The sequence below is a fragment of the Pseudopipra pipra genome, chromosome 1, assembly GCF_036250125.1.
Source record: "Pseudopipra pipra isolate bDixPip1 chromosome 1, bDixPip1.hap1, whole genome shotgun sequence".
Lineage (NCBI taxonomy): Eukaryota > Metazoa > Chordata > Aves > Passeriformes > Pipridae > Pseudopipra > Pseudopipra pipra.
In genome coordinates, this window is record NC_087549.1 from 109,035,814 (window position 1) to 109,058,541 (window position 22,728).

Here is a 22,728-nt window from a genome sequence, read left to right on the forward strand (position 1 = left end):
CGGCCGGCGCGGGGCCGGGGCGGCGCGGCGCGTGTGGCGCGGTCGTTGCCGACCCGGCGGTCTGTGGGGACGCGCCGGGATCCCGCTCCTTCATCCACGGACGGGCGCGGACGCGCTTCCCCCCGCGGCTCTCGGGAACCACTACCATGGACAGGACCGCCGTGGCCAAGATGGGAGCGATGGCGAGCGCCAGCGTGTGCGCTCTGGTGGGCGGGGTGGTGCTGGCGCAGTACATCTTCACCATGAAGAAGAAGACGGGTAAGAAGACCAAGATCATCGAGATGGTACGTGGTAAGAGGCCGAGAGCCCCTCGGCCGCATGCCCTTCTCCTTCTACTTGTCCTGCGGCCGGCGGCTCCCTACGGCCGCTCCCGCGGGGACAGGCGGATATCCTGAAGGGATATCTGAAGGGGCAGAGGGGGGATGTTGTGCCCGGTTTTGGATTTCTGTAAGGACAGAGGCTGGACGCAAGAGCACCTGCGGTTCCACCACAGCGTGACCCACTAGCGTGGAAAGTGCTCCGTCCTGGCCTGTCCTCTCCGGCCCATAGGATACATATGTGCCTGTGGGTCTTGGCGGTGGTTTTAAAGCCTGCTTGTAACTTGCTTAAAAGAAAATTGGGACGTGCACACGCACGTGTGCAACCATCTGTTGAAACTGGGAAGCACTGCCTGCTCCCGGTTACTATAAAAGGAAGATGGAGCTCGCTCGCTCTCTACTGCCCTGGTTAAACTTGTTATTTAGGGTACCGTTTAAATATCTGCTAAACGTCCATAACTGGATGGTAAACGGTCTTAGTTTGGACAACATGCTGATTATGTGGAAATCCTTCAAAATTGGTGATTTGTACACCAACTGTACTGAAGAACTGAACTGAAACCATCAAATCGGTTGGTGTTGGCCAATGTATCTTTTGTGCTCTCCCCTGCAAAACTTTACTAAACGCTCAGATTTGTGGGTTTTTTAATTACACATGGAAACATGTTTTGCTAAGAGCTAGGATTGTGTATGTAAATTGTGAGCTGCCTGACTACTGTCTTGGCAATACGTTGACACACTTGCCAGTGGAATTCATACAGTGCAGTTTATGATAACGTGGGCCCAAGGAAGAATTCCACTGTGAGTTTTTGCTAATTATAGAGTCATCATTCTTACTGTTGAAAAAAATATTGTTTCTAGTCATCAGTCATGTCATTCAGCAGTTTGGAGGCAGGTGCATTACTTTTTAGTTTCTCTGAGCCCATTTACAACAGGTAGTACTGTAATGCTAAAACTTACTTTTTAGTTATGTGAACAATAAAATAGCAACATCTAAAAGCCTGATCACGTGAACACTCAAAAGGCAGACCCAATAGTTTCACTGACTCCTATTCACAATACCTGATTTGAACTGTAGTTCAGAAAGTGCCTAATAATTGCTGAAGACGTGTTTATATTAACTCTCTGTAGAATGTTTAAGTGGTGTTTTGGTGGGGAAGAGCTAAACTTTTATCTTTGTTGCAAAGATTTTGCTTTTGATAGGGGAAAAAATGTTAGGCCAATGCTAAACTGATTTCTGGTAAGTGAATTTCTAAAGTATGTACTTCAGATAACATTTTCAGAGCAGTGTTGTTGGACACAAATCTGTGATCCTAAAGAGATACTTCCAAAAATTTTGCTTTTATGATCAGAACTTTTCTCAGCTTTAAATTGCAAGGAAAATGTTAAACTTGTTGAACACATGTCAGCTTTCTCATGCAGAAACCTTTTTCTTCAGTTGGATGCAACATATTGATACTATCTGCTCACTTAACAAGCGAGCACGTCAGCCAGTATTCAAGTTGGTAGCTTCCTGAGCTAACAAATACCTTCAGTTCTGAAGATGCAAGTCTTCTTTCTTAAGTAGTATTTTCAGTAGACACATGTGTTCAGCCTGTGCAATTTCTTCAAAGTAAGTGAAATAGTTATGTAACTTTTATACTCAGGAGTTTAGTTTGTCAGATAAGGGCAAAAATGTGTTTGTGTGTTTTATTTGAATATGCTGCATTGTGAGAAGCTTCCTGAAATAGTTTTACCCACCAATGTAGATTTGATTCAACATCTGTCATTTACAGGACACTGTACCAGTTTTATTTTATCTCAAGAGAGACCTTTCTATGAGCTGTGGGGAGAAAGTGCTGTTTTCCAGTCTGTATTTAGCTAGGTTAGAGTAGTGGTGAGGAACAATACTGTTTTATTGAAATGTATTTTTTCTAATACATGAGGCAGATCTTCCGTGTTAGATTAAAATTATAGGATTCTTCTTGAATTTTCAGCAGATTTTTTTGGTTTAAGTTTTCTTCAGGGAACATTGCACTTTGGTTTTATACTCACCTTAGACTCAGAATTACCTTGCTATATAACTTTTATCAAAATCAGTAGGGAGCAGGCCAGTTTACACTTTAGTTATGTGAATTCTCGCCAATGAAATTTTTTTTCATTATAATTAATTACACCAATGTTTTTTTTTACTTTAGTTAAAATGAAATTAGATTAATATAAATGTAAGTTAAAAATTACTTATAGCTGTCTTTAAATGCTAAAAAGACAGTGACTTTTACAAATCAAATAGAATATCTGTAAGACAAGAAAGTATCAGGGATTATGATGCCGAGAATGTTTGATGTGAAGAAAAGTAGAAAGGATTTTCAATCATTGTAGAAAAGAGTAACCATGTTTCCTTGCTCAATAATAAAAATCAAGAAATTCTTAAATGTCTAGCTCACATTTCAGTGGATGATTTCCTTAGCACAGTAACTAGCTTGTTACACAAATTTAAGCTTAATGAAAACACCTTAAAATTACTGCATCTTATTTGAAAGAAAAGGTTTAAGTTTGAAATTAAAGTGTTAATATTGTGTCTTCATCAACCATCTGTAGTTTGCAAACAGGGAGTTTCCCTTAGGCACTCATGAATGTAGACAGAGTTACTTCAGCTCCACTTCTGAAGTAATAGAGGCATTAATAGTAAATATAGAGACAGTCACATGAAGTTCTACTCGGTGTGTTAAGAAACAACCATCTCTCAAAGCCTTGTGTGTTACTTTGCACAGCCAAATTGCCAATTCTGTGAAATTATCCTAAGTGTTCCCATAGTCAGGTGAAGGCAAAAGTTAGCTGCAGGGTTGCTAACTTTAATTTAAAGGGATGGTTGATAATTAATTAGATTCTGAAAGTAACTTTTTAGATAATGTTTCATGTCTACTTTAAAAAGAGATTAAACCTTGCAATAGCATTCAATCTTTTGGATTTTTCAGGTCTCAGACAAGTTTTCAGTGAAGTTGTGGATTCTGGTATAGCAAATAGTTGTACTGACAATAGACTTCAGTTTCTTGATTACCTTTTGCAGAGCAGTTTGAGCAGTTAAGCACAAAACAGGTGTTCGCTAACTAGAGTGAAAAATGTTACCTGAGACTTTCAAAAACACTCACCTGTGAGGAATAGCCTATGTTAATTGAAATATGGGGTTAATATAAGAAAAACTTCTTAATGAAGTAACAGTATTTTCTGTTTCCTGTTTCATACACAAAGGTGTTAGAACCCTGGGTTTTTTTCAGCAGCTTATTCCTCACTCTTTAATTTTGGGGCTTTTTATTGCATTTCTCTTATAGGGATGAGAAACATAATAGAGCTGGTTGAAAACAGAATAGCAGAATACCTTAAACTGAGGCTTCCTCTCCCAGGTTTCTTTTCCAGAAAACTGGGAAGAGATTAGTTACATTTGTCTATTTCTCTGTTCTCTCCCTGAAGCGAGGGGATGTAATTACACCAAAAAGAGACTTTGTATCAAGTTACAGCAACAACAAATTAAAAATCAACTTACAAGCAATGTCTGAGTTTACAGGAAACGTTTCAATCACCCATTCTTAAATGTCTCTGGACAGTTTTCATTTTATCTTGTTAGGGGAGGAAAAGAAATGCATGGATTTTTGCATTATTAGAGTTTACTTGGAGAGAAATAAGTAAACGAATAAGAAGAGAGGTAACTGCTATTTATCTGCTTCCCTAAGAAATAAAGGAACAAATTCTGTGACTAAGACTGTTACAGGGTTTATGTGGCAGGTTTGGTTTTTTTGTTATGATTACTTTCTTTTACTCACCAGTCTCTGGTGAGACTAGGTTCTTGTTTCAAAGGGCATAAGAGCATTTGTGCCGCAGATGACGGATACAGACCCTTACAACTGGCAGCAATCACACACCACTTTACTTCTTTATTCTTATCTTGTTGCTTGTAACTAGTTGTTATAGTAACTGCAACCTTACTCCAGCAGGTTGACCTCCAGGTGGAGGATAAAGTAGAGGAGCATGTAGTGTGTAGCATACTTTTTCAAGAATCTAAATGGTTAGTATTTGAAACTCCTTCATACGTACTTTTGCCTGTACAAAGATGAAGAGTTTGAGCCTGAGTAAACTGGAATCAATAAAAGGGGAACAGAAGGAAAATGGACTGTCTCTAAAGATACCACTGCAGGACATGGTCACTGTCTGAGTATTGCAGTGATAATATTTAAAATGTGACCTTGAGAGCTATCCAGTGATGTGATCCACATGGGAATAATGCTGTTCAAAAGGAATGGTGCTGTGAAATAAACCTAAGTAGTGAAAAGAACTGCTGAAATATAATACTGCCCCTACCTATTAACATGTGACTGAGAGCCCTTATATTACTAGTGACTAGCATATTAGAATAATTTTTAGAATATTTTTAACATTTTTAAACCAAGTTAAATCTGATATGACTACTGGAGATGCCATATAAATATTTCTATAAAACTTGGGTTTTGTTTAGACTGTATTCCTCAGTAGGAATACACGTTGACAGTGATAGACACCAATTACTAAAACAAGGTTGTGTTGCCCACAGGTAGTTTGCAGAGATAATAATAATATGTGCCACTTAGAGAATGCATAATAAAAGTGTGCCTAATATAAGCCACCATGCATAATATAGGACACCTAGAATGTGGCTTGTAGAACAAGTTTACATGGAGCAGAAAAACCTTAAGCACAATACATGTTGATACAACCTACATACTAGTAGTAGGTTTTATTCTCGCTGTAAAATAATCCAGTAAAATTTAAAAAATGTGGGTCCTTGGAGAATAAAAATTGACTCAATGCCAGTGTTTTCTCCTCTTATTGTTAAGAATAAAAAAGTTGTCTATTATACAGATTATGTACATACTAATATTTTACTTAATTAATATAATAAGCTGATCCTACAATTCAACTTTCTGTTTCAGAAGTAGGTTTTAATTTTCTGAAATTACTGCTGCCTTGGGATTTTTTTATTTAATTCAGCAGATCTTGAAACATACATTCTTACAAGGAATAGGTATGGGAAGATCAATTAGATCTTTAATTCTGCATTAGTTTCCTTAGGACTCATTTATCCTACTTACAACAGTTCTCAAAAACATGATGATCTATATGTGAAAACTGAGCCCCAAGTACTAAGTATAAGCCATGTCAGGCTATAATATATATTGTAAGTATAGGCTCAGAAGAGTTTGTTTGCTGCTTTCTTTTGTCTTTTGTATAAAGTCTTTCTCCAAAACAGAAAAGCAATCTTTCAATGAATCACTCTGCTCTGGAATATATTTACCTTCTAATAAGTGCTCGGTATGTGTTAAGTCATATTTTTAAGTGATTTTTCTCCTCCTTCTGATAACTTGTGATTGTTGGTTGAGATATAATGGCATGTGTTCCATTAAACTTCTTACAGCTTAAGACCCATAGCAAATACTGCAAGTATTAAACATGTTACCTTTAACTGTCAAACAATATAAGCAGTAATAAGTTTCTTTTAGTTGTCTGAATACACATATCATTGCAAATCTTTTCATATTACGAATTAAAGTTGCACAGCATTCCAATCATACCATTCAGTCTTGAGTTAACAGAAACTGTCAGCTTTTATAAAATATATCTAAATTGATCGATATAGGTATTAAAGAGACCCAGGGTATGGATCCATGCATTTACAGATAGGAGGATACTAGCTGTAAATTCAATAGCAATGGAGCTGTAAATGTAAAAACATCGCAATTTGTGTAATTCTGGAAAGTTGAAAATGTCTGAACTTTGGAAGATATTTCCTTTAAAAAAACAAACAAACAAACAAACCCAACAGCTTCCTTTTACCCGTTTTCACTAGCATGAGTAACATAATGCAAAATACATATTGTTTTCTATGCTGGCTAGTTCCAGTTTGTGTTACTAGCCTTCAAGCCATCAACCACACTTCTTCCCTGCATGTGTGCATGCAAGTGTATTTGTGCAAGTACAGTACAGTATAGTCTTCAGCTACTGTAAAGAGTAATTGTTGGAGAGACATTAAGGGAAAATATTAGAAAATAAGCAGAGTGTTAGATTTTATTGCTGTATTTTGGTGCGTTTGTCAGACGGTAATTAATTTTCAAGATTTGCATTTTCGCTGGCTGAGCTGCATCAGACAGCGGCGAGCAGCAGGTGGCGCTGGTGCGAACCGGGGCTCAGCTTTCCCGGCCGGTCTCTGAGGTGGATGAGGGACGTTGCCCTTTAAGGAATCCTGCGACTGGCATTTCTTGGCCACGGCCTGAGAGTTCAGTACAACTGAACTACTCCTGCATGCAGAGAGCCCAGAGTAGCAGCTCTGTCTCTGCTGCCTGTCAGATGCTCAGCAGTGAAATTTGGCAGATCCCATCACGTGCTAAGTGCAACTGAGAGGCAGGAATAGCTCACAACTCTTCTTCCTGGCCTCCTTTCCTAACCACTGTGCAGAGATATAAGGTCAGATAAGGCTGGGCAAGATAGTTGTGTAAGTATACTATTGTGGAGGGTGTGGAAAATAAAAGTTAGAGCATGAGGTCTAACTTTTCCTCTGGCCTTCTTGCAGTCACATTACTGTGCAGCAGTTGATCTGTAGTGCCTGTTTCTTCCTAGGGCAGAGATCTTCATATAGCAGTTATGTTGACCAGTTGCTGGATGTCAGTCACGTTCTCCTATCCAAAAGTCTTCAATCACCAGTGGTCAGCTGCTGTAAAACATCAGAGAACCTATGATGATTGCAGTAGGCAAGTTTTTTAGTCCCATGTTTATCATTCAGCAGCTTGACTGGCACTGTGCCATTAAGTTGGAATCCATGGCTGTTTTGTTAGTCACCTCTATCTTAGGTTATTTGTGTGGAGTTTCTGACTGTTCAAGAAAAAAATCAGTGTTCATTAGAAGTCTACTGGATTTTTTTTATTTGGCTGAAGATTCATTAAGTGTCTGAATATAGACTTTCAGACTTCTTGAGCCACCAAGATTCCTGTTCAAATCTACTTGTTCTTACTTGTTTCCCACTTATTAGCTGTAGCTTCCTTTCTGCACCCTTATATAAATATCTGTTTGTCTGCTTTGCAAATTGGATCACTGAAATAATCCAAGTTTATTAGCGATTTAGTTTTTTTTACCTAAGAGTTTGCTTTGCTCCACCTTAATGCTGACAGAATGAATCTGACTGAAATGTACCATTAACCCTGTTCCTTTAAATCCTTTCCCTCTTTGTGGGAAACTTACTAGTTATCAGACTAAAAATGTAGTTTTTACATTCAGCAGTTATTCATGTAGCACTTACTGTTGTGAACTGCATTTGCCTTTGCAACATGTATCAGCCTTGGTTTGGTCTGCATGTTACCATGGAAAAATGGCATGTGAACTGAAAGGTAGAAATTAGCAGGAAGCAGTAGCATATTAACACATTAGCAGTAGTAAAGTGCAAAGTATAGTAGTGGTAGTATTACTACAGGTTGGTTTTTGCACACATGGTTTATCGATTCTAGAAGGCAAGTACAAGAAATAAGGAGCATCCAATTGCATCTTTGAATGGGTCCAGCAGTGAGAAACACCCATAAAACAATGAGGCATGGAGGTGACACAGTCCCTCATGCCTGTTACCTTTAAAAGTGTGTGGTAGCTGTATTTCATCTTTAGACTTAACCGATTATTTTTTAAAAGAACTTTAAAGAAGGATCTGTACTCAAAGAGAACCCAACAGTTAAAAACTTCATTAGTCTCAATGTGTAATTTAATTGAAATATTATATTAGCACTACAATCTTCTATGAGAATTGTAGTGTCTGGTAATGCATTGTAGATTAAACTTTGTCCTGCTGACTTTGCTTTCAAACTGAGTCCCACAACTCCACTATTCAAGGGTCAGAGTTTATTTGATCTAGATACAGCATTCTTAGGCTTAGTGAAAAAAAATCTAAGCAGATGTGGTTTTTTTCTTAGAAGCAGATAAGAGAAGAAGAGAATCAGCAGCAACTGCTTCAGTCCAAGCTGTGGGCTTAATGCAAATTCCATTCAAGATAGCGTTATGTGGGAAACTTCCAAGGAAACAAGCATTTGTTTAAGTTCTTTCAATGCATGTGCATATAGATATATAAGGGTATTTAGTTATAAAAAGTATACATGCAAATGTACAATTTGGGGAAAAAATAGTATAGCTCATCAAAATTACATTATTATGCAAGGTGAGCTTTTGTACACCTGATAGCTAATTAAGAATTTGTAAACATACCACAGTATATTTACATACTGCCAGTTCTTAGAATTCTACACTTTTTGCCTAGATATTTTGAGGAAGGATTAGCAGCCTCACCTGTAAGCATTATGTAAGTAAGTGTTAGATTCTGTGTAACATGAGAGAAGTGGATCTTTCAAACAGCCAGACTCTAACACGCTCCGTAGCAGTGTCATAGGAAAACGAGACTACCGCTCCAATTAAAAAATTCTTATTTGTCAAAATGAATTTTCTGTATCTGTGCTCTCAGAAGAAGAACTGGCAAGAAAAAGGAAGGATGGGGTAAAAAAAAAAGATACTTGGAATTAAACACTATCAGGAAAAGCAAATTATTCTCCCTTCTCAGGGCCTTTTCCAGTTCTGCTCTATCCCCTGTAAGGTAAAGAACCCAGAACTGCATTTGGTATTTAAGCTGGAGGTTCGTAAGGGAATTATAAAGGGGACTATCCAGAGAGTATTGGTAGGAAAAGGCACCAGTGAAACGTAAGTATGAAGGCCAAGAAAAAAGCCTCAGTTTTCTTCTGCCCTGCATTGAGTGAGTGTCACAAATTTCTTCTTTCAGTTTTGGTACTTATATTCTCTTCTTTTTTTGCAAGGGCAGGAGAGAAACAACGAAGCTAATCAGATTAAATTTTTGCTAAGTAGGATGTCATTTATAGAGTGATATTTCCAAGATAGATACTCACTGATTACTAAACAATACATAACTTCCTCTTTAACCTGCTAGTTAAAAAGGTTCATTCTCTCCAAAGCGAGGGAATAGGAACTAAGCACGGAGATGAGGTGATTCCCCTAACATATAATCAGAGAAAAAAAGATGGCCCTCTGGAGCTGTATTCATTCATCCCGGAACCTGTAGAACTGGTTCTGTATGTTCTGTACCCCCTATATTCTCTCAGACTAAATTTTGACCTGGACTACTGAGTGACAGGAGGAGATCACATAAAATACTGGAAATTCAGACCTTAGTTACTATTAGTTCTTCATAGACTTCTACAGAGAAGTTGAAATGTTGCATGAAGCGTTAACTTCTATTGCCACAGTTGTTACAGGTCTTTCTGAGTTTTGTGATGTGTAACAATACATGTGTTTGAAAAATAATGTGTAAGTCCATCAAACCCTCTTACCCTACGTTCTGTTACCTGTAATTTGAGATACCAAGTCAGCAATGTGTTTGGCTTACCTTCACTCCTGCTTTCTTGTAAAAGTCAAAATGTCTGTTGATTTATCACCAGCAGAGATTGCTGCCTTTGGAGTGGTTTTGTAAGCATGAGAGGAAGGTGCATAAGGGACAATGATGCTGCAGTATCTTTTATTCTCTCATCAGAGAGATGTATTAAATACAACAAGAAAAAATGCTTAAAAAGTTTAGCTGTTCTTTATACATTCGACTGAATGTGTCAGCACTAATAACTTAGTGTTCAATACAGCCATAAATGGTCAGACTTTTAGATGATCACCGGTTTTCTCATGTATTGTAAAGAAATATGGATCTCTGATCAGATCCAGAAAATCTCTATCAAAAAAAAAAGTTGTTAAATATGTTTTGTTATATATATATATATATATATATAAAATAATATTATAATAATATAACCATTCAGGTTAAAAACTTCACCTTCTTAGCGTATATCTTCTCTGGATTTACCACAGTTTAATGAATTAAGTCTTTGATATGTCCTTAGCACTTTTCTATAGGATGTGCTATTCAAGCTCTTCTTTTTGAAGAATCATACTCCTCACAAATCATCTCTATAAAGACATACACTTTCATATACAAGTAATTTTTCTGTATTGCATCGTACCAATTGCAAATATGGCTAGTATGGGGTTTTTTACACTAAACATTTACTGGAAAAAATAAGTAGTATCCAACCTTCTTGCAAGACAACCTTCTAAATCTTTATGTACCCCAGCTTCATCAAACTGAGCATTTATCTTACTTTCCTTGTAATTGTCACAAATATCAAAAGCTATTCCTGGAACCAGCATGCTGCTCATTAACTCAGTTCACTAGGGCATGAATAATAATCATGTTTGAATACAGTGGGCTTGTGTTGGTTCCTTTCTTCTGCTTGGTTTTGGTATCTGAGTATACTAAGGTTCAGGTAGCTTTCCTTGTCTTGTAAGATTATATCAAGTAGGCTGCTTTGGAAAATGAGTACTAAGTAAACTTACTACAAAAGCAGAATTAGATAACAAATACAGTTCTTTAATATTTAAAATTGATCCCTACAATAAAGCAAGGTATTGCTCAAGTAAAGTTGAGCAATATGCGAAAAATATAGGGATATATTCAAATTTGTTCAGTTGTAGTAGGGTCACTAGAGAGGAATAAAAGGTAATAAGCTCACAAAAAGACTCCAGCTAATGTTTACACTGCAGACAGGTTTCAGTCATCTCTAATTTTTGTAGCAAATATTCTAATGAGCAGAAATTACTCCTAACTATGTCCTCTTTCTTCATCTTTAAAAGCTGATGTCAGTTTAGTTGAAGTATTCAATTTTTTACTTAAAAAAACAGTTAAGGTAAGTTACCTAACTTTCTTAGGTAACTTACCTGTGCTCTGTTAATGTCTTTCCACAAATAGATGCAACTTAGGGCAAGGGTGTGTAAGGACCGGTAAAACCAGTTTTTCTTTGCTTTAGACTAAAACTTGCAGTGTTTCATATTCTTTGAGAGTATCCTGAATCTCTGCACACCAGGTCCATCTAACACACCAGCATATAAAGTTGAACCTTTTCCCAGTCTTACATGAATGACAAATTACCTAATGTTTTAAGTGCTGTTCTTTTTTACCTCTCTCTCTTTTTCTGTGTAGAATATTCTGTAGTTGAGATATGGCCCTCAGCCGAAGAGAAAAGGTTAAATTAGAACCTGTCTGTTGACATAGCTATACCTCTTTAGTTCGTGGTTCTTAAAATATATTTAAATGACCTTCCATATTTCAAAGAGTAGAAATGTCATGCTGGAGTTTGTTTCTCTCTCTTTAAAAAATTAGTGGCAATTTTAATTCATCTCTTACCAGAAGTTAAACACTGTAAACAAAACCTCAACTGACTTAAATCAGCAGTAACAGAACATGGTTAGTAGGAGCTGTTGTAATTGAAGTGTTTGACACAAAGGTTTCTTGGAGTTGAAAAAACAGTCTTCCTTGTTTTGTAGACGAGGAGTTTCATATATGACAATTTCATTAAAGTGAAAGTACATTGTTGATAGAGATACAGTAGCTGTTTTTCTAAGAATTAGGTGTTGGCTGCATTAATGTTTACATAAATTTTGCTCACGTCATTCTCTAGCTCTTTCACTGAAACTGAAATAATTTATGTGAAATTTAGTCTGGTATACTCAAAAACAGTCTGCAAGAGCTGGAATTAATTTCTGTAATTCTTTTTTTTTCAATCTGGAATTGTATTTAAATTTAATTAAATAAAATAAGAAACCTCCTTTTTTTTTCGGTTCCCTGACTTTCATAAAAAGCACGCTAATTTTCTTTAAATTCTTGACAACATTAGAATTCATTTTCTCACTGAATCACATCTGAGAAGTACCAGAATATCAACAAGCCAGCTCCACAACCCACCAAAGTCTAATCAATCAGGTTCACAAGACGCATCTATATATCAGTCCCAGTGTCACCTTTGAAATATATAAAATCCCAAAAGCAGTTACTTTGCAAACTGAATGTATAAAGTGATGCCTTTCCCTGAACTACATGATTCATCTAGCAAGCATATTTTACTTCATTATTCACAAGGGTTTTTTTAAATTAGAAATCCAGCACTGACATAAACTACAACTTTTTGTTGTGCAAATTATTCATATTTATTCAAGATATTGCATTATACATATGTTTCCCAAACATTATTATAAAAATATTAATGAAAAGCATGCTAACTATAATAAAATACTATAAAAGGTAATATTCCCTGTATGGTACCTTCTACAGCAGTGTACAAATGCTTTAACAAGTGGATTAATAGGAGCTAGGAATCCTGGCAAATGTCAGTGCCAGGTAAGTTCAGTTTACTGAATATAGCCTTTGCAAGGATTATGTTATATTTTGAACATACCTTTCAAATGGTTTTGCTGCTTCAGGATGCAGCAGACTTAACATGTACATTTGAGGGGATCTTGTTCAATTCTAAGAGGATGAGCGTTGACAAAAGTTGCATGTTTTGTATCAGCTGAAGTATTCACTAGTTGTCTTGTTGGGTCAAAACAGAGAGAACACCACTGAAAAAAATGAAAGTACACTGTAGGCCAGATACACTGAGGAATTCTGATAGAGTACATACTGACCTACAGTTGGAATGTAGACACAAAACATACAGATCCACTGTACCATTCAGAAAAAAACCTGTTGAATTTTTGGGCTTCTTTAATGTAGAAGAACAGCACATCCTCCTTAGAAGGAAATTTTCATAACTAATGAATTTCTAGAGTCCTGCTGTTGTGCGGTTTTTTCGTAGCAATGGAGGTTTTGTATGTGCTACACTACTAACCTGCCCTTGCTTCAGTTCTGATGATCACACTGCTCACACTGATGGCCTGATGTTTGATGATATGAATTGGCCTGATGTTTGTGGTTCATTCTGGCAGCCTGAAACAGTGATCATGAACCTGAGGTTGAACATGAGTTATGGGGTGATACAGAGAAGCTTGCACTGTTGCTATAGCAAGAGTTAACTTCATGTGACACTTTCAAGCATTTACACAACTTCAGAGCATAAAATATGATTAGACAATACTTCCTTCATCCTCTCACGCTAAAAAATATTTCTTTTAATCCGTCTTCTGTGTCACCTAGTTACGGTCTTTGATCAGGCAACATGCCTAATGACAAACTTCTGAAAGCAGGTTGAGTCACCTTGTCTTTCAAAAATCCTGACAAACAAGGCTCCTTGATTTCCTATTTCAGTATCATACAGATAATTACAGCCAAAAAAAAGATTAATTAATTCATTTGCTTCTTCTACATAAATAAATGTGTGATACCTAGTAAACATTAATGAGAGCATGTCACTGAGCTGTAGGAAGTTTGTGGCACTCTGCAACAGGAAATCCTAAAATACTTGCAAAAATTTTATAAAAGGTTTAAAAAGTAACAAAGTAGTCAACTTCTGCTTTGAAAAACAAGTGCCTTCCTCTGTTAGAGCAGCCTAAATTTGCCTGCTGCATCCATGAAAGCTGTTCATTCTGTGAAGGTCAAAGGTTTTGTTGTTGGTGAACCAGCTGATCTGTAAGCCTGTCGGGCTGTACTGCTGAGCATAACAAACTGCTGTGCATTGCTGACGTGCGTCACAGGACCCTGGGGTTTTGCACGGGGATTAGTCAGGCTGTATTTGGAAACGCCCTCAACTGCACCCTGTGCTGCTATATTAGTGTTTCTCAAGCAAGAGGAATTTTCTTTTGCTTCTGCAGCTGCTCCTGCAAAACCCTCTGGTAAGTGTGCACAGCTTCTGTCAACAGTACCGACTGTCTTCTTGCCTGCATTTTTAAGCCAAGGTTATGAGCTGAGGGCTTACTTGCAGTTGTGTACTGTGACAAACTGTATTTTTATAGAAAAAATTTGATAGCACAGAATTAGCAACAGCACTAAAGGAATAAATATACAGTTTTAATTGAATAGGTTAATTCAGCTTAAATGTTCCTCTACTTTTAAATATGTATCAGAGCATTCTTAAGTGTTGGTATTTTCAGAGTGATGTCACTATGTACCATGCATGTCAGCTTTTATTTCTATACAGCAGGAATAGAAAGATCACAAAATATAGCAGACCAATTCTTAAAAGGATTTGGTTGGTTTTTGTTGGCAGCCTGCATGCAAGCCCTGCATCTCTGGACTCTGCTTGCCACCTATGCTGTTGCAGTAGGACAAAATCAAGGACAGAAGAATCAGGAGTGCCCTAAGCTCAACGCACAGGTACTCTCCTTTAAAAACACAAGAGCAAACACTGTTGTCATGTTTTCTATGAAAGCGCTCTCTCCAGATTTTTTTTAATTGGGTTTTTTTTTTTTGCAAACTAAGTATCAGAATCCAGCACGTAAAGTATAAAAAAGATGTAAATAAATAAAATAGGAAAAATCATTTTTAGTATGCATCCTATTCCATGTCTTAAAATAGCTTAGGCAGTGAAGCCACTTCAAGTTATTTCATATAACCTGTGCTGGATATCTAGTTTTCTTATAGCATGTTATCAAGCACCTGTGAAGATGCTCAATGTTCCGTTGTTTCATTCACATAATAACTTTGCCTATTTAGTTTTTAGACAAGTCATCCTCAGGCTCTTTCTTGACAGAAGTACTAAAATAGTAATTTGGTAATTACTAGTTACTAAGGACTTCTTACCGTGTTTGAGCTTGCAGCATATGAATATAAAATGTATTATGGTTTTGGTAATTATAAATTGTAAGTATTTGTCCTGAGCTCAGGTTATGCTAGCGGAGCACACAATCAGTAGTGCATTTCTTCTGACTAGCTGCACATAATGGAGTGGCTGATGTGACTACACTCATGTCCCGTAGCTTTTGATGTTCCTGTCTAAAACATAAGCCTACTAACAGCTGGGGCTGCTAAGAGAAACCTCTGCTGCACTAATGGAACAAAATTAAAACAGTCTGAATTAAAGCCAATCTTGCTTTATACGTATATGAGCTTTTACATATGGTGGAAGAGATACACACACTCTTGTTCTGTGGGTTTTGTAACGGCTCCCCTGCTTCTTGCAACTCATACACTGCAAATAGCAGAAGTTACGTGAAGAAGCTTGCATGTATTTCTTAGAAGTTTTTTTAGAAAGCTTTGTTTTCTAAAGTAAATAATGTTCTGCAATAATAGAAAAAAATGGGAGTGGAAAATAATATGTAAATCAAGGAATGTGCTCCTTTTCTTTATAATTTCACCAAACTGTTACTTTCTTCCACCAAGAACACTAAAATCAATTTTCTCTAACTTCTGGGTATCAAATTTCATGGTTATCACTAATGCCATGCCCTGCCTTTTTTGGAATATGTCCTTAAGTAAGTATATGTGATAGCTAGTCTCAGACCTTGGCATTGGGCATCTGCAGTTCACAAAATAAATTTATTCTTGGTTTATAGTCATTTATGTGGAAATTGTCAGCGTAGACTAGAAATAAAAATTACAAATAATTGAATCCTATCCATTTTATCACTTTGATTTGCATTTTCTGTGTTCAGAAATAACACTGATAGTTCCCTCTCCTTGCCAGCGCACCCATGTGTGTCCTCTGTATCAAAAGATAACATATTTGGAAGCTAGTCTAGTCTAAGGCGGGTTTACCAACAAAGTAGAAAAACAGAAATTTTGTGATACTTGAAATTCACATACTGTCAATAGCCTTACAGCTAAATCATATTGTTGTATCACTTATGTGACATTATGGTCAGCTGAAATTTTATGGAATATTTTAATACATTTGTAAGTGTGAGAACAGTTCTTACTATGATTCACAATTCCTGACTCATATTCTATCTATCATTGAGATTTATAGAGAAGTTCCCTTAAAATTTTATCCACCCATAATTCAGGGTGTTTTCTTCGCAGTGATTTTTGGGAGGCTTCCATACTAGATGAGTCTTTGTAAAATAAGAAAACTTCGTATTTGCCAAGTAGTGTAAGCTTACAGGGTATCAATATAAAAATACTCTGCTCCAGTGTTTTATGTCCTTCGTCAAAGCATTGCTTAGCAGACTTATGATGACAACCTCCTACAGTTTTAGTTATTACTAGTAATATTTCAGGTTATGTGTCTAGATTTGATTGTGAAATGAGCCATATCTCTATGTAGTTAAGATAGCAAGTCATTCATCAACTCATCCTTCCCAACTTAAAATTACTGACAGTGAAAACAACAGAAGGTCCCACACTGGTCCTTTATATCAAGTTCTTTATTTGACATTATTTTAAAATTTTTTTCCTATTTTTTGTTTTAATCATAGAGACTTGTTTTACTGGATAGGGGGATGGAAGTAACTGCTTTACCTCCAACACTCAGTAGAGTCAGAAATTCGGTATAATCCTAATTCCAGAATATGACATTACTCCCTATGCACGCAATCAGTTATTCATTTCCTGGGATACCTGATTGGAAATGCTTGCTGTGGCAGCTGTAAATTCACTTAGATCACTAAAACGAATGACAGGTCTTATCACCAGCTCTTGTTTTATAATCAAACTGACACAGCATGCACTTAGATCCAGGCTGTCTCACATACTAAGAAAACAAAGTATATATCAAGCAGCACCTGGATACAACATAAAAGCAGTTCCATTTGCACTTCTGTTTTGCACTTCTGTTATCCAATTGTATATAAGAAACTTCATTTCAAAACTAGAATTCAATAGGGTCTTTACAGCAAATACTTTATTAAACCCAGCTACACAGATGCATGTCTCATGTACTAAATAGACTTGTAATTTTCAAAACTATCCTGGTTGTAAAATGATGCATTCTGTGGTTTGTAGGACTGGGAGATTTCCAAACCTGCGTGAATCCATTACTGTTCATTCCTCAAGGTATGACTATAACATCGTTAGCTACAAAATAATTTCCTGCATCCTTATTCCAGTTACCTGCTGTCACAAACAAGCAGATCGGTTTTTCCTTTTCGTAAGTCCAACTAAGCTCAACCTTTAAAATAATCTTTTTCAGTTTTGTCCTCCTTCCTTCTTTCAAAGGAAGTCAGAGACTAGAAATTTAAATGTCTTTGTGGCCAGTGTATATGCCAACCACAAACTACCTTTGGGAGTTGTCATCTTTTAACATGTGTTTTAAGAGATACCAGCCTCTGTGCTATTTCGGTAGCATATATGTCCTTGGTAAGAAAGCAAAACTCTTCTCACACTTTCATAAAATGACAGAATACATAGGGGCACTTAAATCATTCAATATGAGGTACTTTCAGATGTAAGAATGAAATATGAATTCCTTTTCCTGTGTTTATGTCGTTTTAGTTCTGTATGTGGAAGCTCTTCATTCTGAAAAGCTTTCTTGACTTCACTAGGTGCCGTGGAGATTTTTGTTTGGCTGTTTCTCCCTTTCTGTTCTTCCCAATCAACTAATGCATCAGATTTTGGGGCCTTTTATGTGTATACTGAGTTGACTCCTAGAGTTTTCTTAAACAATAAACAGAAACACAAATTTTATCAAATTGACTGAACTTTTCTTATTAGCATTTTTTTCACCCTTTGTTCTTTCACCTGTCTTACCAGTTCTTTCCAACTAGAATCTGCTTTTCTCTTTCAACTGTGAAGAATGGCAAATATGCAACAATGAAACAACAGGTAGACTGGGCAGAAGTGTAAAACGATGAAGTTCGAGACAGTTTGCCAGAAAACTGGTGACCGCAGTTTGTTTAGACTTCTATTAGACAGTTTCATTTACTTCTACTATAATAATGGTGAAGACTAAATAAAAGAATCACTGCTTACTGTTCAGTTGCAAATATTAATACAAGGAACTAGTATTGAGGAAAGGGGCTATTTTGACTAACCATATTTATCTGAGGCTTTATCAGATGCCACATCTGTAATGAAGACTTGGTTTTTCTGTGAAAGTGCCTGTGAGACAGAAATTGTCTAGGTTATAATTGCTGCAGAAGACTTCCCCGTCCTAAATTAAAAAACGCATCAACTGACATCAATTCTTGTGTAAAAATGAAAAATGTACTGGAGATAAATTAACCTTATAAACTGATCTTGAGTAGGAGTATCAGTTTTCAACATCAAAGCAGAAAGCTTTCATCATACTTAAAATCTTAAGCAATCTCTTGTTTAACATGATCTACTAAAGTGTTTACCAAGATTTTTCCTCAGGTTGTTTCAGAAACTTACGAAAGGGCTCTGTCTGAAGTGAAACAGTACCTGAAATGAAACAGTACCAAACAATCCACCTTTCCTCATATAATCTCTTCCTCTGATCTCTCCATCTCCCTCAACATCTGTTTAAATTAGTTATATTAGGAAATCTGTTGCTTAGTATCTAAGTGAACCAAATAATGCTTGAACTACTTCTTAGAAAAGCACGCATTTAGATTTCACGTTGTTTGATTTTTGCATTCCAAATCTAAAAATACACATCTAATTTGCTGAAAGTTAAAGGAATTAGATTAGGTAATATACAGTAAAAAAATTACCTAATGCAGCCAAATTGCTTTATCTTTCATTATAAAGAATGCTGTATGTGCACAAGGGGTAAGCTTGCTTTTCTTTACCAGCACCATATAACATAGAAAAGAAATACCATAAAACACCTTTAAAGAGTCACAGATTATTAATAAATTATTTTGTGAAGCTAGATCTGCTGCTAATTGTGAATAAATATCTATTAATGCTTTGTAAAGGTATATCTTGAAAGATTAGCAAATTCTTTAATGGATATTTTTTAGGAATTCTATTTCTTGTTAACACTCAGTTCTCTCAATGACTCCTAGCCTGGGATGTAGGTGATAGCTGAAAGTCAGTCCTAATGTACCTTTTGTGAATTTGCTGTGCTAAATAGAAGTAGTAGCAAAGCACTGCAACCATGCAGGGAACAACAATCTTGGCTTAGGAGGAACCACTTCTAGAGAGAATGTCTGTGCCATAGGATGGCAAAGGAAAATGTCAGTTCTTCTAAACTAAGTGAAATGAATCCACTTTGTTTCTTTAGGAGATTTACGAAGCAAAGAAGTAGTGAATACCCTGTCGTGACTTTAGAATTTTTGATAAGATACTCTGGTATAGGTGAAACTTTTTGAATGTCTGGAAAACCTTGGAAATTTATCAGAAACTCAGAATTCTAGAAGGATTTCTATTTTCTGTTTTCAGTAGTGTTTTTGAGGATATCAGCCAGAAAGTAGCAGTAAGCACACTGGGGATTAGAATTATTTGTTATATTGAAAGATAGGAGCACTGATATGGAAGAAAAGATACAATCCAGCAAGATTAAGTGTAAAATTTAGCACTTTGTACAACTGCCTGTTTCTACCTAGGAGTAATTTTGAAGAGCATTTGCTCATTACCAGCTGAACTTGAATCATTCTTACCATAGTACTGGTAACATACTGTTTGCAATAGTTTAAAATGCCATCTTTTTCTTAAATGATAACCAAATTGCAATTTGGCTTCAAGTTGGCTATTACTAATAAACAAAAGACTTAGCAGCATCAAGAGCAGGGAGAAAGAGTGCTGCATGACTTACTAACAATTGGTGATAGAAGAACTCTGGGTCCAGAAATGTTGCTGGAAATAGCAGCTACCCCCTTTTTATCTTTTTTTTTTTTTTTTAAATCAGCTCATTGCAGTGAAAATTACATGCTAGCTTTATGAAAAGCTGAATGATCAGAGTGCTAAAAATGTAATTCCTAGCACTTCGTCATGTCTGAAGTTCTATTGACAGAAAATAAAGTTTGCTACTCATAAATGCCCATGTAGACAGATTGCATGTCTGATGCCTTTGCTTTAGAATAGGTCCATACATGATTATAAAGGATGGAAATGCATGCTACATTGGGAGATTTTTGTAAATAAGTAGTTCTTTTACCATTTCTGCAAGGTTGAAGATAAACTTTCAGAGTAAGCAAGGGCTTGGGGGGTTGTTTGGGGAGGTTGTTTTGTGGAGGGGTTTGGTTTGGGGGTTTTTTAACACCACATGTATTTATCATATTCAAGAAATATACTTCATTCAAAAGGGATATGTGATGTGATAGCATGTGTTATTTCAAAAGTGTGCAGAGAAATAGATAATGTAGTGATCGTTGGACTGGCTAGGGAGCAGGAATTACTGTACAGCCTTGGGTTGGAGTACTCGGTTGACACAGCATTTTCAAGGAAAAAATGGATGTCTAAAAACAGTCTGTCTTCTTGATCTCTGTTGAGACTTTAAGGGCATATTAATTGCACAAAGAGTTAGTTTTAAGATTCACCATCTCCCAGTGACATATTTGAACCCCAAGATGCGCACTTTTGTCCTGTTTCCATACATGTCCCTTATTTCCCACATATATAATTATCAATTAAATGCTTTTCTATGAGTATCAACTTACTGAATAATTTGATACTGGGAAAGGAAATTAAAACAGATGTTGAAAGTAAACAGAAGTGTGTACAGTCATCAGTTAATACATCCAGAGTATTTTCTGCTTCTTCTTACTGTTTATGTCTTTGTTCTTACTCTCCATAGATGCCAGAGTTTCAGAAGAAGACTGTCCATATTAAGGACCCAGGGAGAGTAGAGGAGATTATTTGTGGCCTCATCAAAGGTGGAGCTGCCAAACTTCAGGTAAAGATAGTAGAAGGTGTAACCAGTTTGGAATAAAAGCAACTGTGGGATTGTTGCTGTATGCCAAAAAATTTAAGTATGTGTGTGTATATATATATATATAAAGCAGAAGTCAACCTTCAAGATATCTCCAGAACTTAGGCATGTGAAATCTTTTAATAGTCCTTGTTGAATCAACTATAATTCAGCCAGACTCTAGATAAGTAAATGACATAAACATAGAAGCTTAGTAATTTCAGGAAATATTCCGACCAAAGAAATTAAATAAACAGTTTTGTTAGAAAAAGTTACTCTTCTGGGATATGCTAGCTTGCATTACAATGGCTCAATAGAATAGGGAGGTTTCTGTGGCACACATGCTACTCAGCTGCAGCTATTGTTGATCGTTCAGAATTTCTAGCCATTCTTTATTTTGTCCCTCCACATTGTAAGACAGTTTTGCTTTTTCTTTCCTTAAATAGATTATTACAGATTTTGATATGACATTAAGTAGATTTTCCTACAATGGAAAAAGATGTCCAACTTGTCATAGTGAGTACTTTTTTTTTTTTTAATACAGATTGGTTTGTTCACTCTTTTAGTTTTTCCCATATTTTAATTTTCTGTCCAGTTTATTCCCTAACATATGGGATTTTCTGTTGACTTGTTACCTGACCTGTACATTCTAATGAAGAAAAATTCTAGTGACTGTATGTGTTTTTATGTGTGTATATATATTAATGAAAATCTGTGTGAATTAAAATCAGATGTTATTCACAATTAAAGCATTAAGTTTTGAACTCTAAGATATTAATGGCTATATGTGGTAAGGTTGACTTTTATTTTTTAAGAGCCTGTAATAGTCTTGACACCTGCAAGAACCAGATAGTAAACTCCTTAGAATTCTTGGCATTTTTATCCCTATGCTGTATACGGTTTTTTAGAACAAACAAAGAGAATCCATTAACTGATGAAGTGGGAACTTTAAGACATACAGGATGCCTCAGGATGATTTCAGAAACAGATAAATCTCAAAAAACAGATACAAAAGCTTGTAATTGGCCTTGTAATTCAGAGATGAGGGGAAGGGCTTCTTCATGTACTTATAAAGAAAAATGTTCCTGTTGCTGGTAAGAAAAGTTCTGAGGAAACATATTGTTATATCATCAAACCTCATCATCTGTGCCATTTACAGTGCTGTAGAGCAAAGTAAAAGAAACATACCATCTTGCTTAACACTCTTTTTTTTTCACTCTTCCCCCAGACATCATTGATAACTCTAAGATCATCACAGACGAATGTCGGAAAAAGGTAAACAAGAAACCTACTAGCACTTGGTTTGTTGTACAGACAACTGTCATTATTCCCTGACTGAAGAAAGTTACTTTGATCTGTTACACCAAATACCAAGTGTTATTTTATTAAAATACATTAAACATCTGGTGGTTTTTTCCCTTTCAGTTACTGCAGCTGAAAGAAACCTATTATGCTATTGAAATTGATCCAGCTCTCACTATTGAAGAGAAGTATCCATATATGGTAGAATGGTAAGAGACGCTTCCCATATTCAAATTGTACTAAGATTAGATTTAATAAGTTTTTAAAAGCAAATTAATGGCAGTACTTAGCTTCTAGCTATCACATTAACTGAAGTAAGTGCTGTACAACAACTGGTTCTGTCTTGCCGTTAACTTGAATGAGCAAGAATTAACCATACAGGATGCTTTTCATCACAACATTTAATGAAAGGTGAATCTTAGTAGCAAAGTTCAACTCATTTTTCTCTTTATATTCGAGGTACCATAAATCTCATGCACTACTCATTGAACAAGGCTTACAGAAGGATAAGTTTGCGGAAATTGTGAGGGAATCTGATGTTATGCTGAAGTAAGTTC

The 22,728-nt window shown here is 36.2% G+C and overlaps 1 protein-coding gene and 1 long non-coding RNA gene across 8 annotated transcripts in view; one reads left to right on the forward strand and one right to left on the reverse strand.

The window, feature by feature from the left end:
* Nucleotides 1-22,728, forward strand: part of NT5C3A (5'-nucleotidase, cytosolic IIIA) — a 26,728-nt gene continuing 4,000 nt past the window's right edge. The window contains exons 1-7 of one of the 6 annotated variants that reach the window (XM_064670547.1): nucleotides 1-258; nucleotides 14,387-14,493; nucleotides 20,756-20,854; nucleotides 21,316-21,385; nucleotides 22,098-22,144; nucleotides 22,295-22,380; nucleotides 22,631-22,720. In XM_064670547.1, the coding sequence (XP_064526617.1) occupies nucleotides 147-258; nucleotides 14,387-14,493; nucleotides 20,756-20,854; nucleotides 21,316-21,385; nucleotides 22,098-22,144; nucleotides 22,295-22,380; nucleotides 22,631-22,720 (611 nt within the window). In that variant the 5' untranslated portion in view covers nucleotides 1-146. Of the gene's footprint in view, nucleotides 285-13,861; nucleotides 14,013-14,386; nucleotides 14,494-17,058; nucleotides 17,110-20,755; nucleotides 20,855-21,315; nucleotides 21,386-22,097; nucleotides 22,145-22,294; nucleotides 22,381-22,630; nucleotides 22,721-22,728 lie in introns of those variants that run through there. The other 5 variants (XM_064670550.1, XM_064670560.1, XM_064670566.1 and 2 more) reach the window with 5 other exon arrangements.
* LOC135421892 (uncharacterized) overlaps nucleotides 4,209-22,728 on the reverse strand; it is a 25,710-nt gene continuing 7,190 nt past the window's right edge. The window contains exons 2-4 of one of the 2 annotated variants that reach the window (XR_010434244.1): nucleotides 18,087-18,153; nucleotides 12,641-12,803; nucleotides 4,209-7,035 (exon numbers count right to left, since the gene is read on the reverse strand). This is a non-coding gene — a long non-coding RNA (uncharacterized LOC135421892). The remainder of the gene's footprint in view (nucleotides 7,036-12,640; nucleotides 12,804-18,086; nucleotides 18,154-22,728) is intronic. The other variant, XR_010434243.1, reaches the window with a different exon arrangement.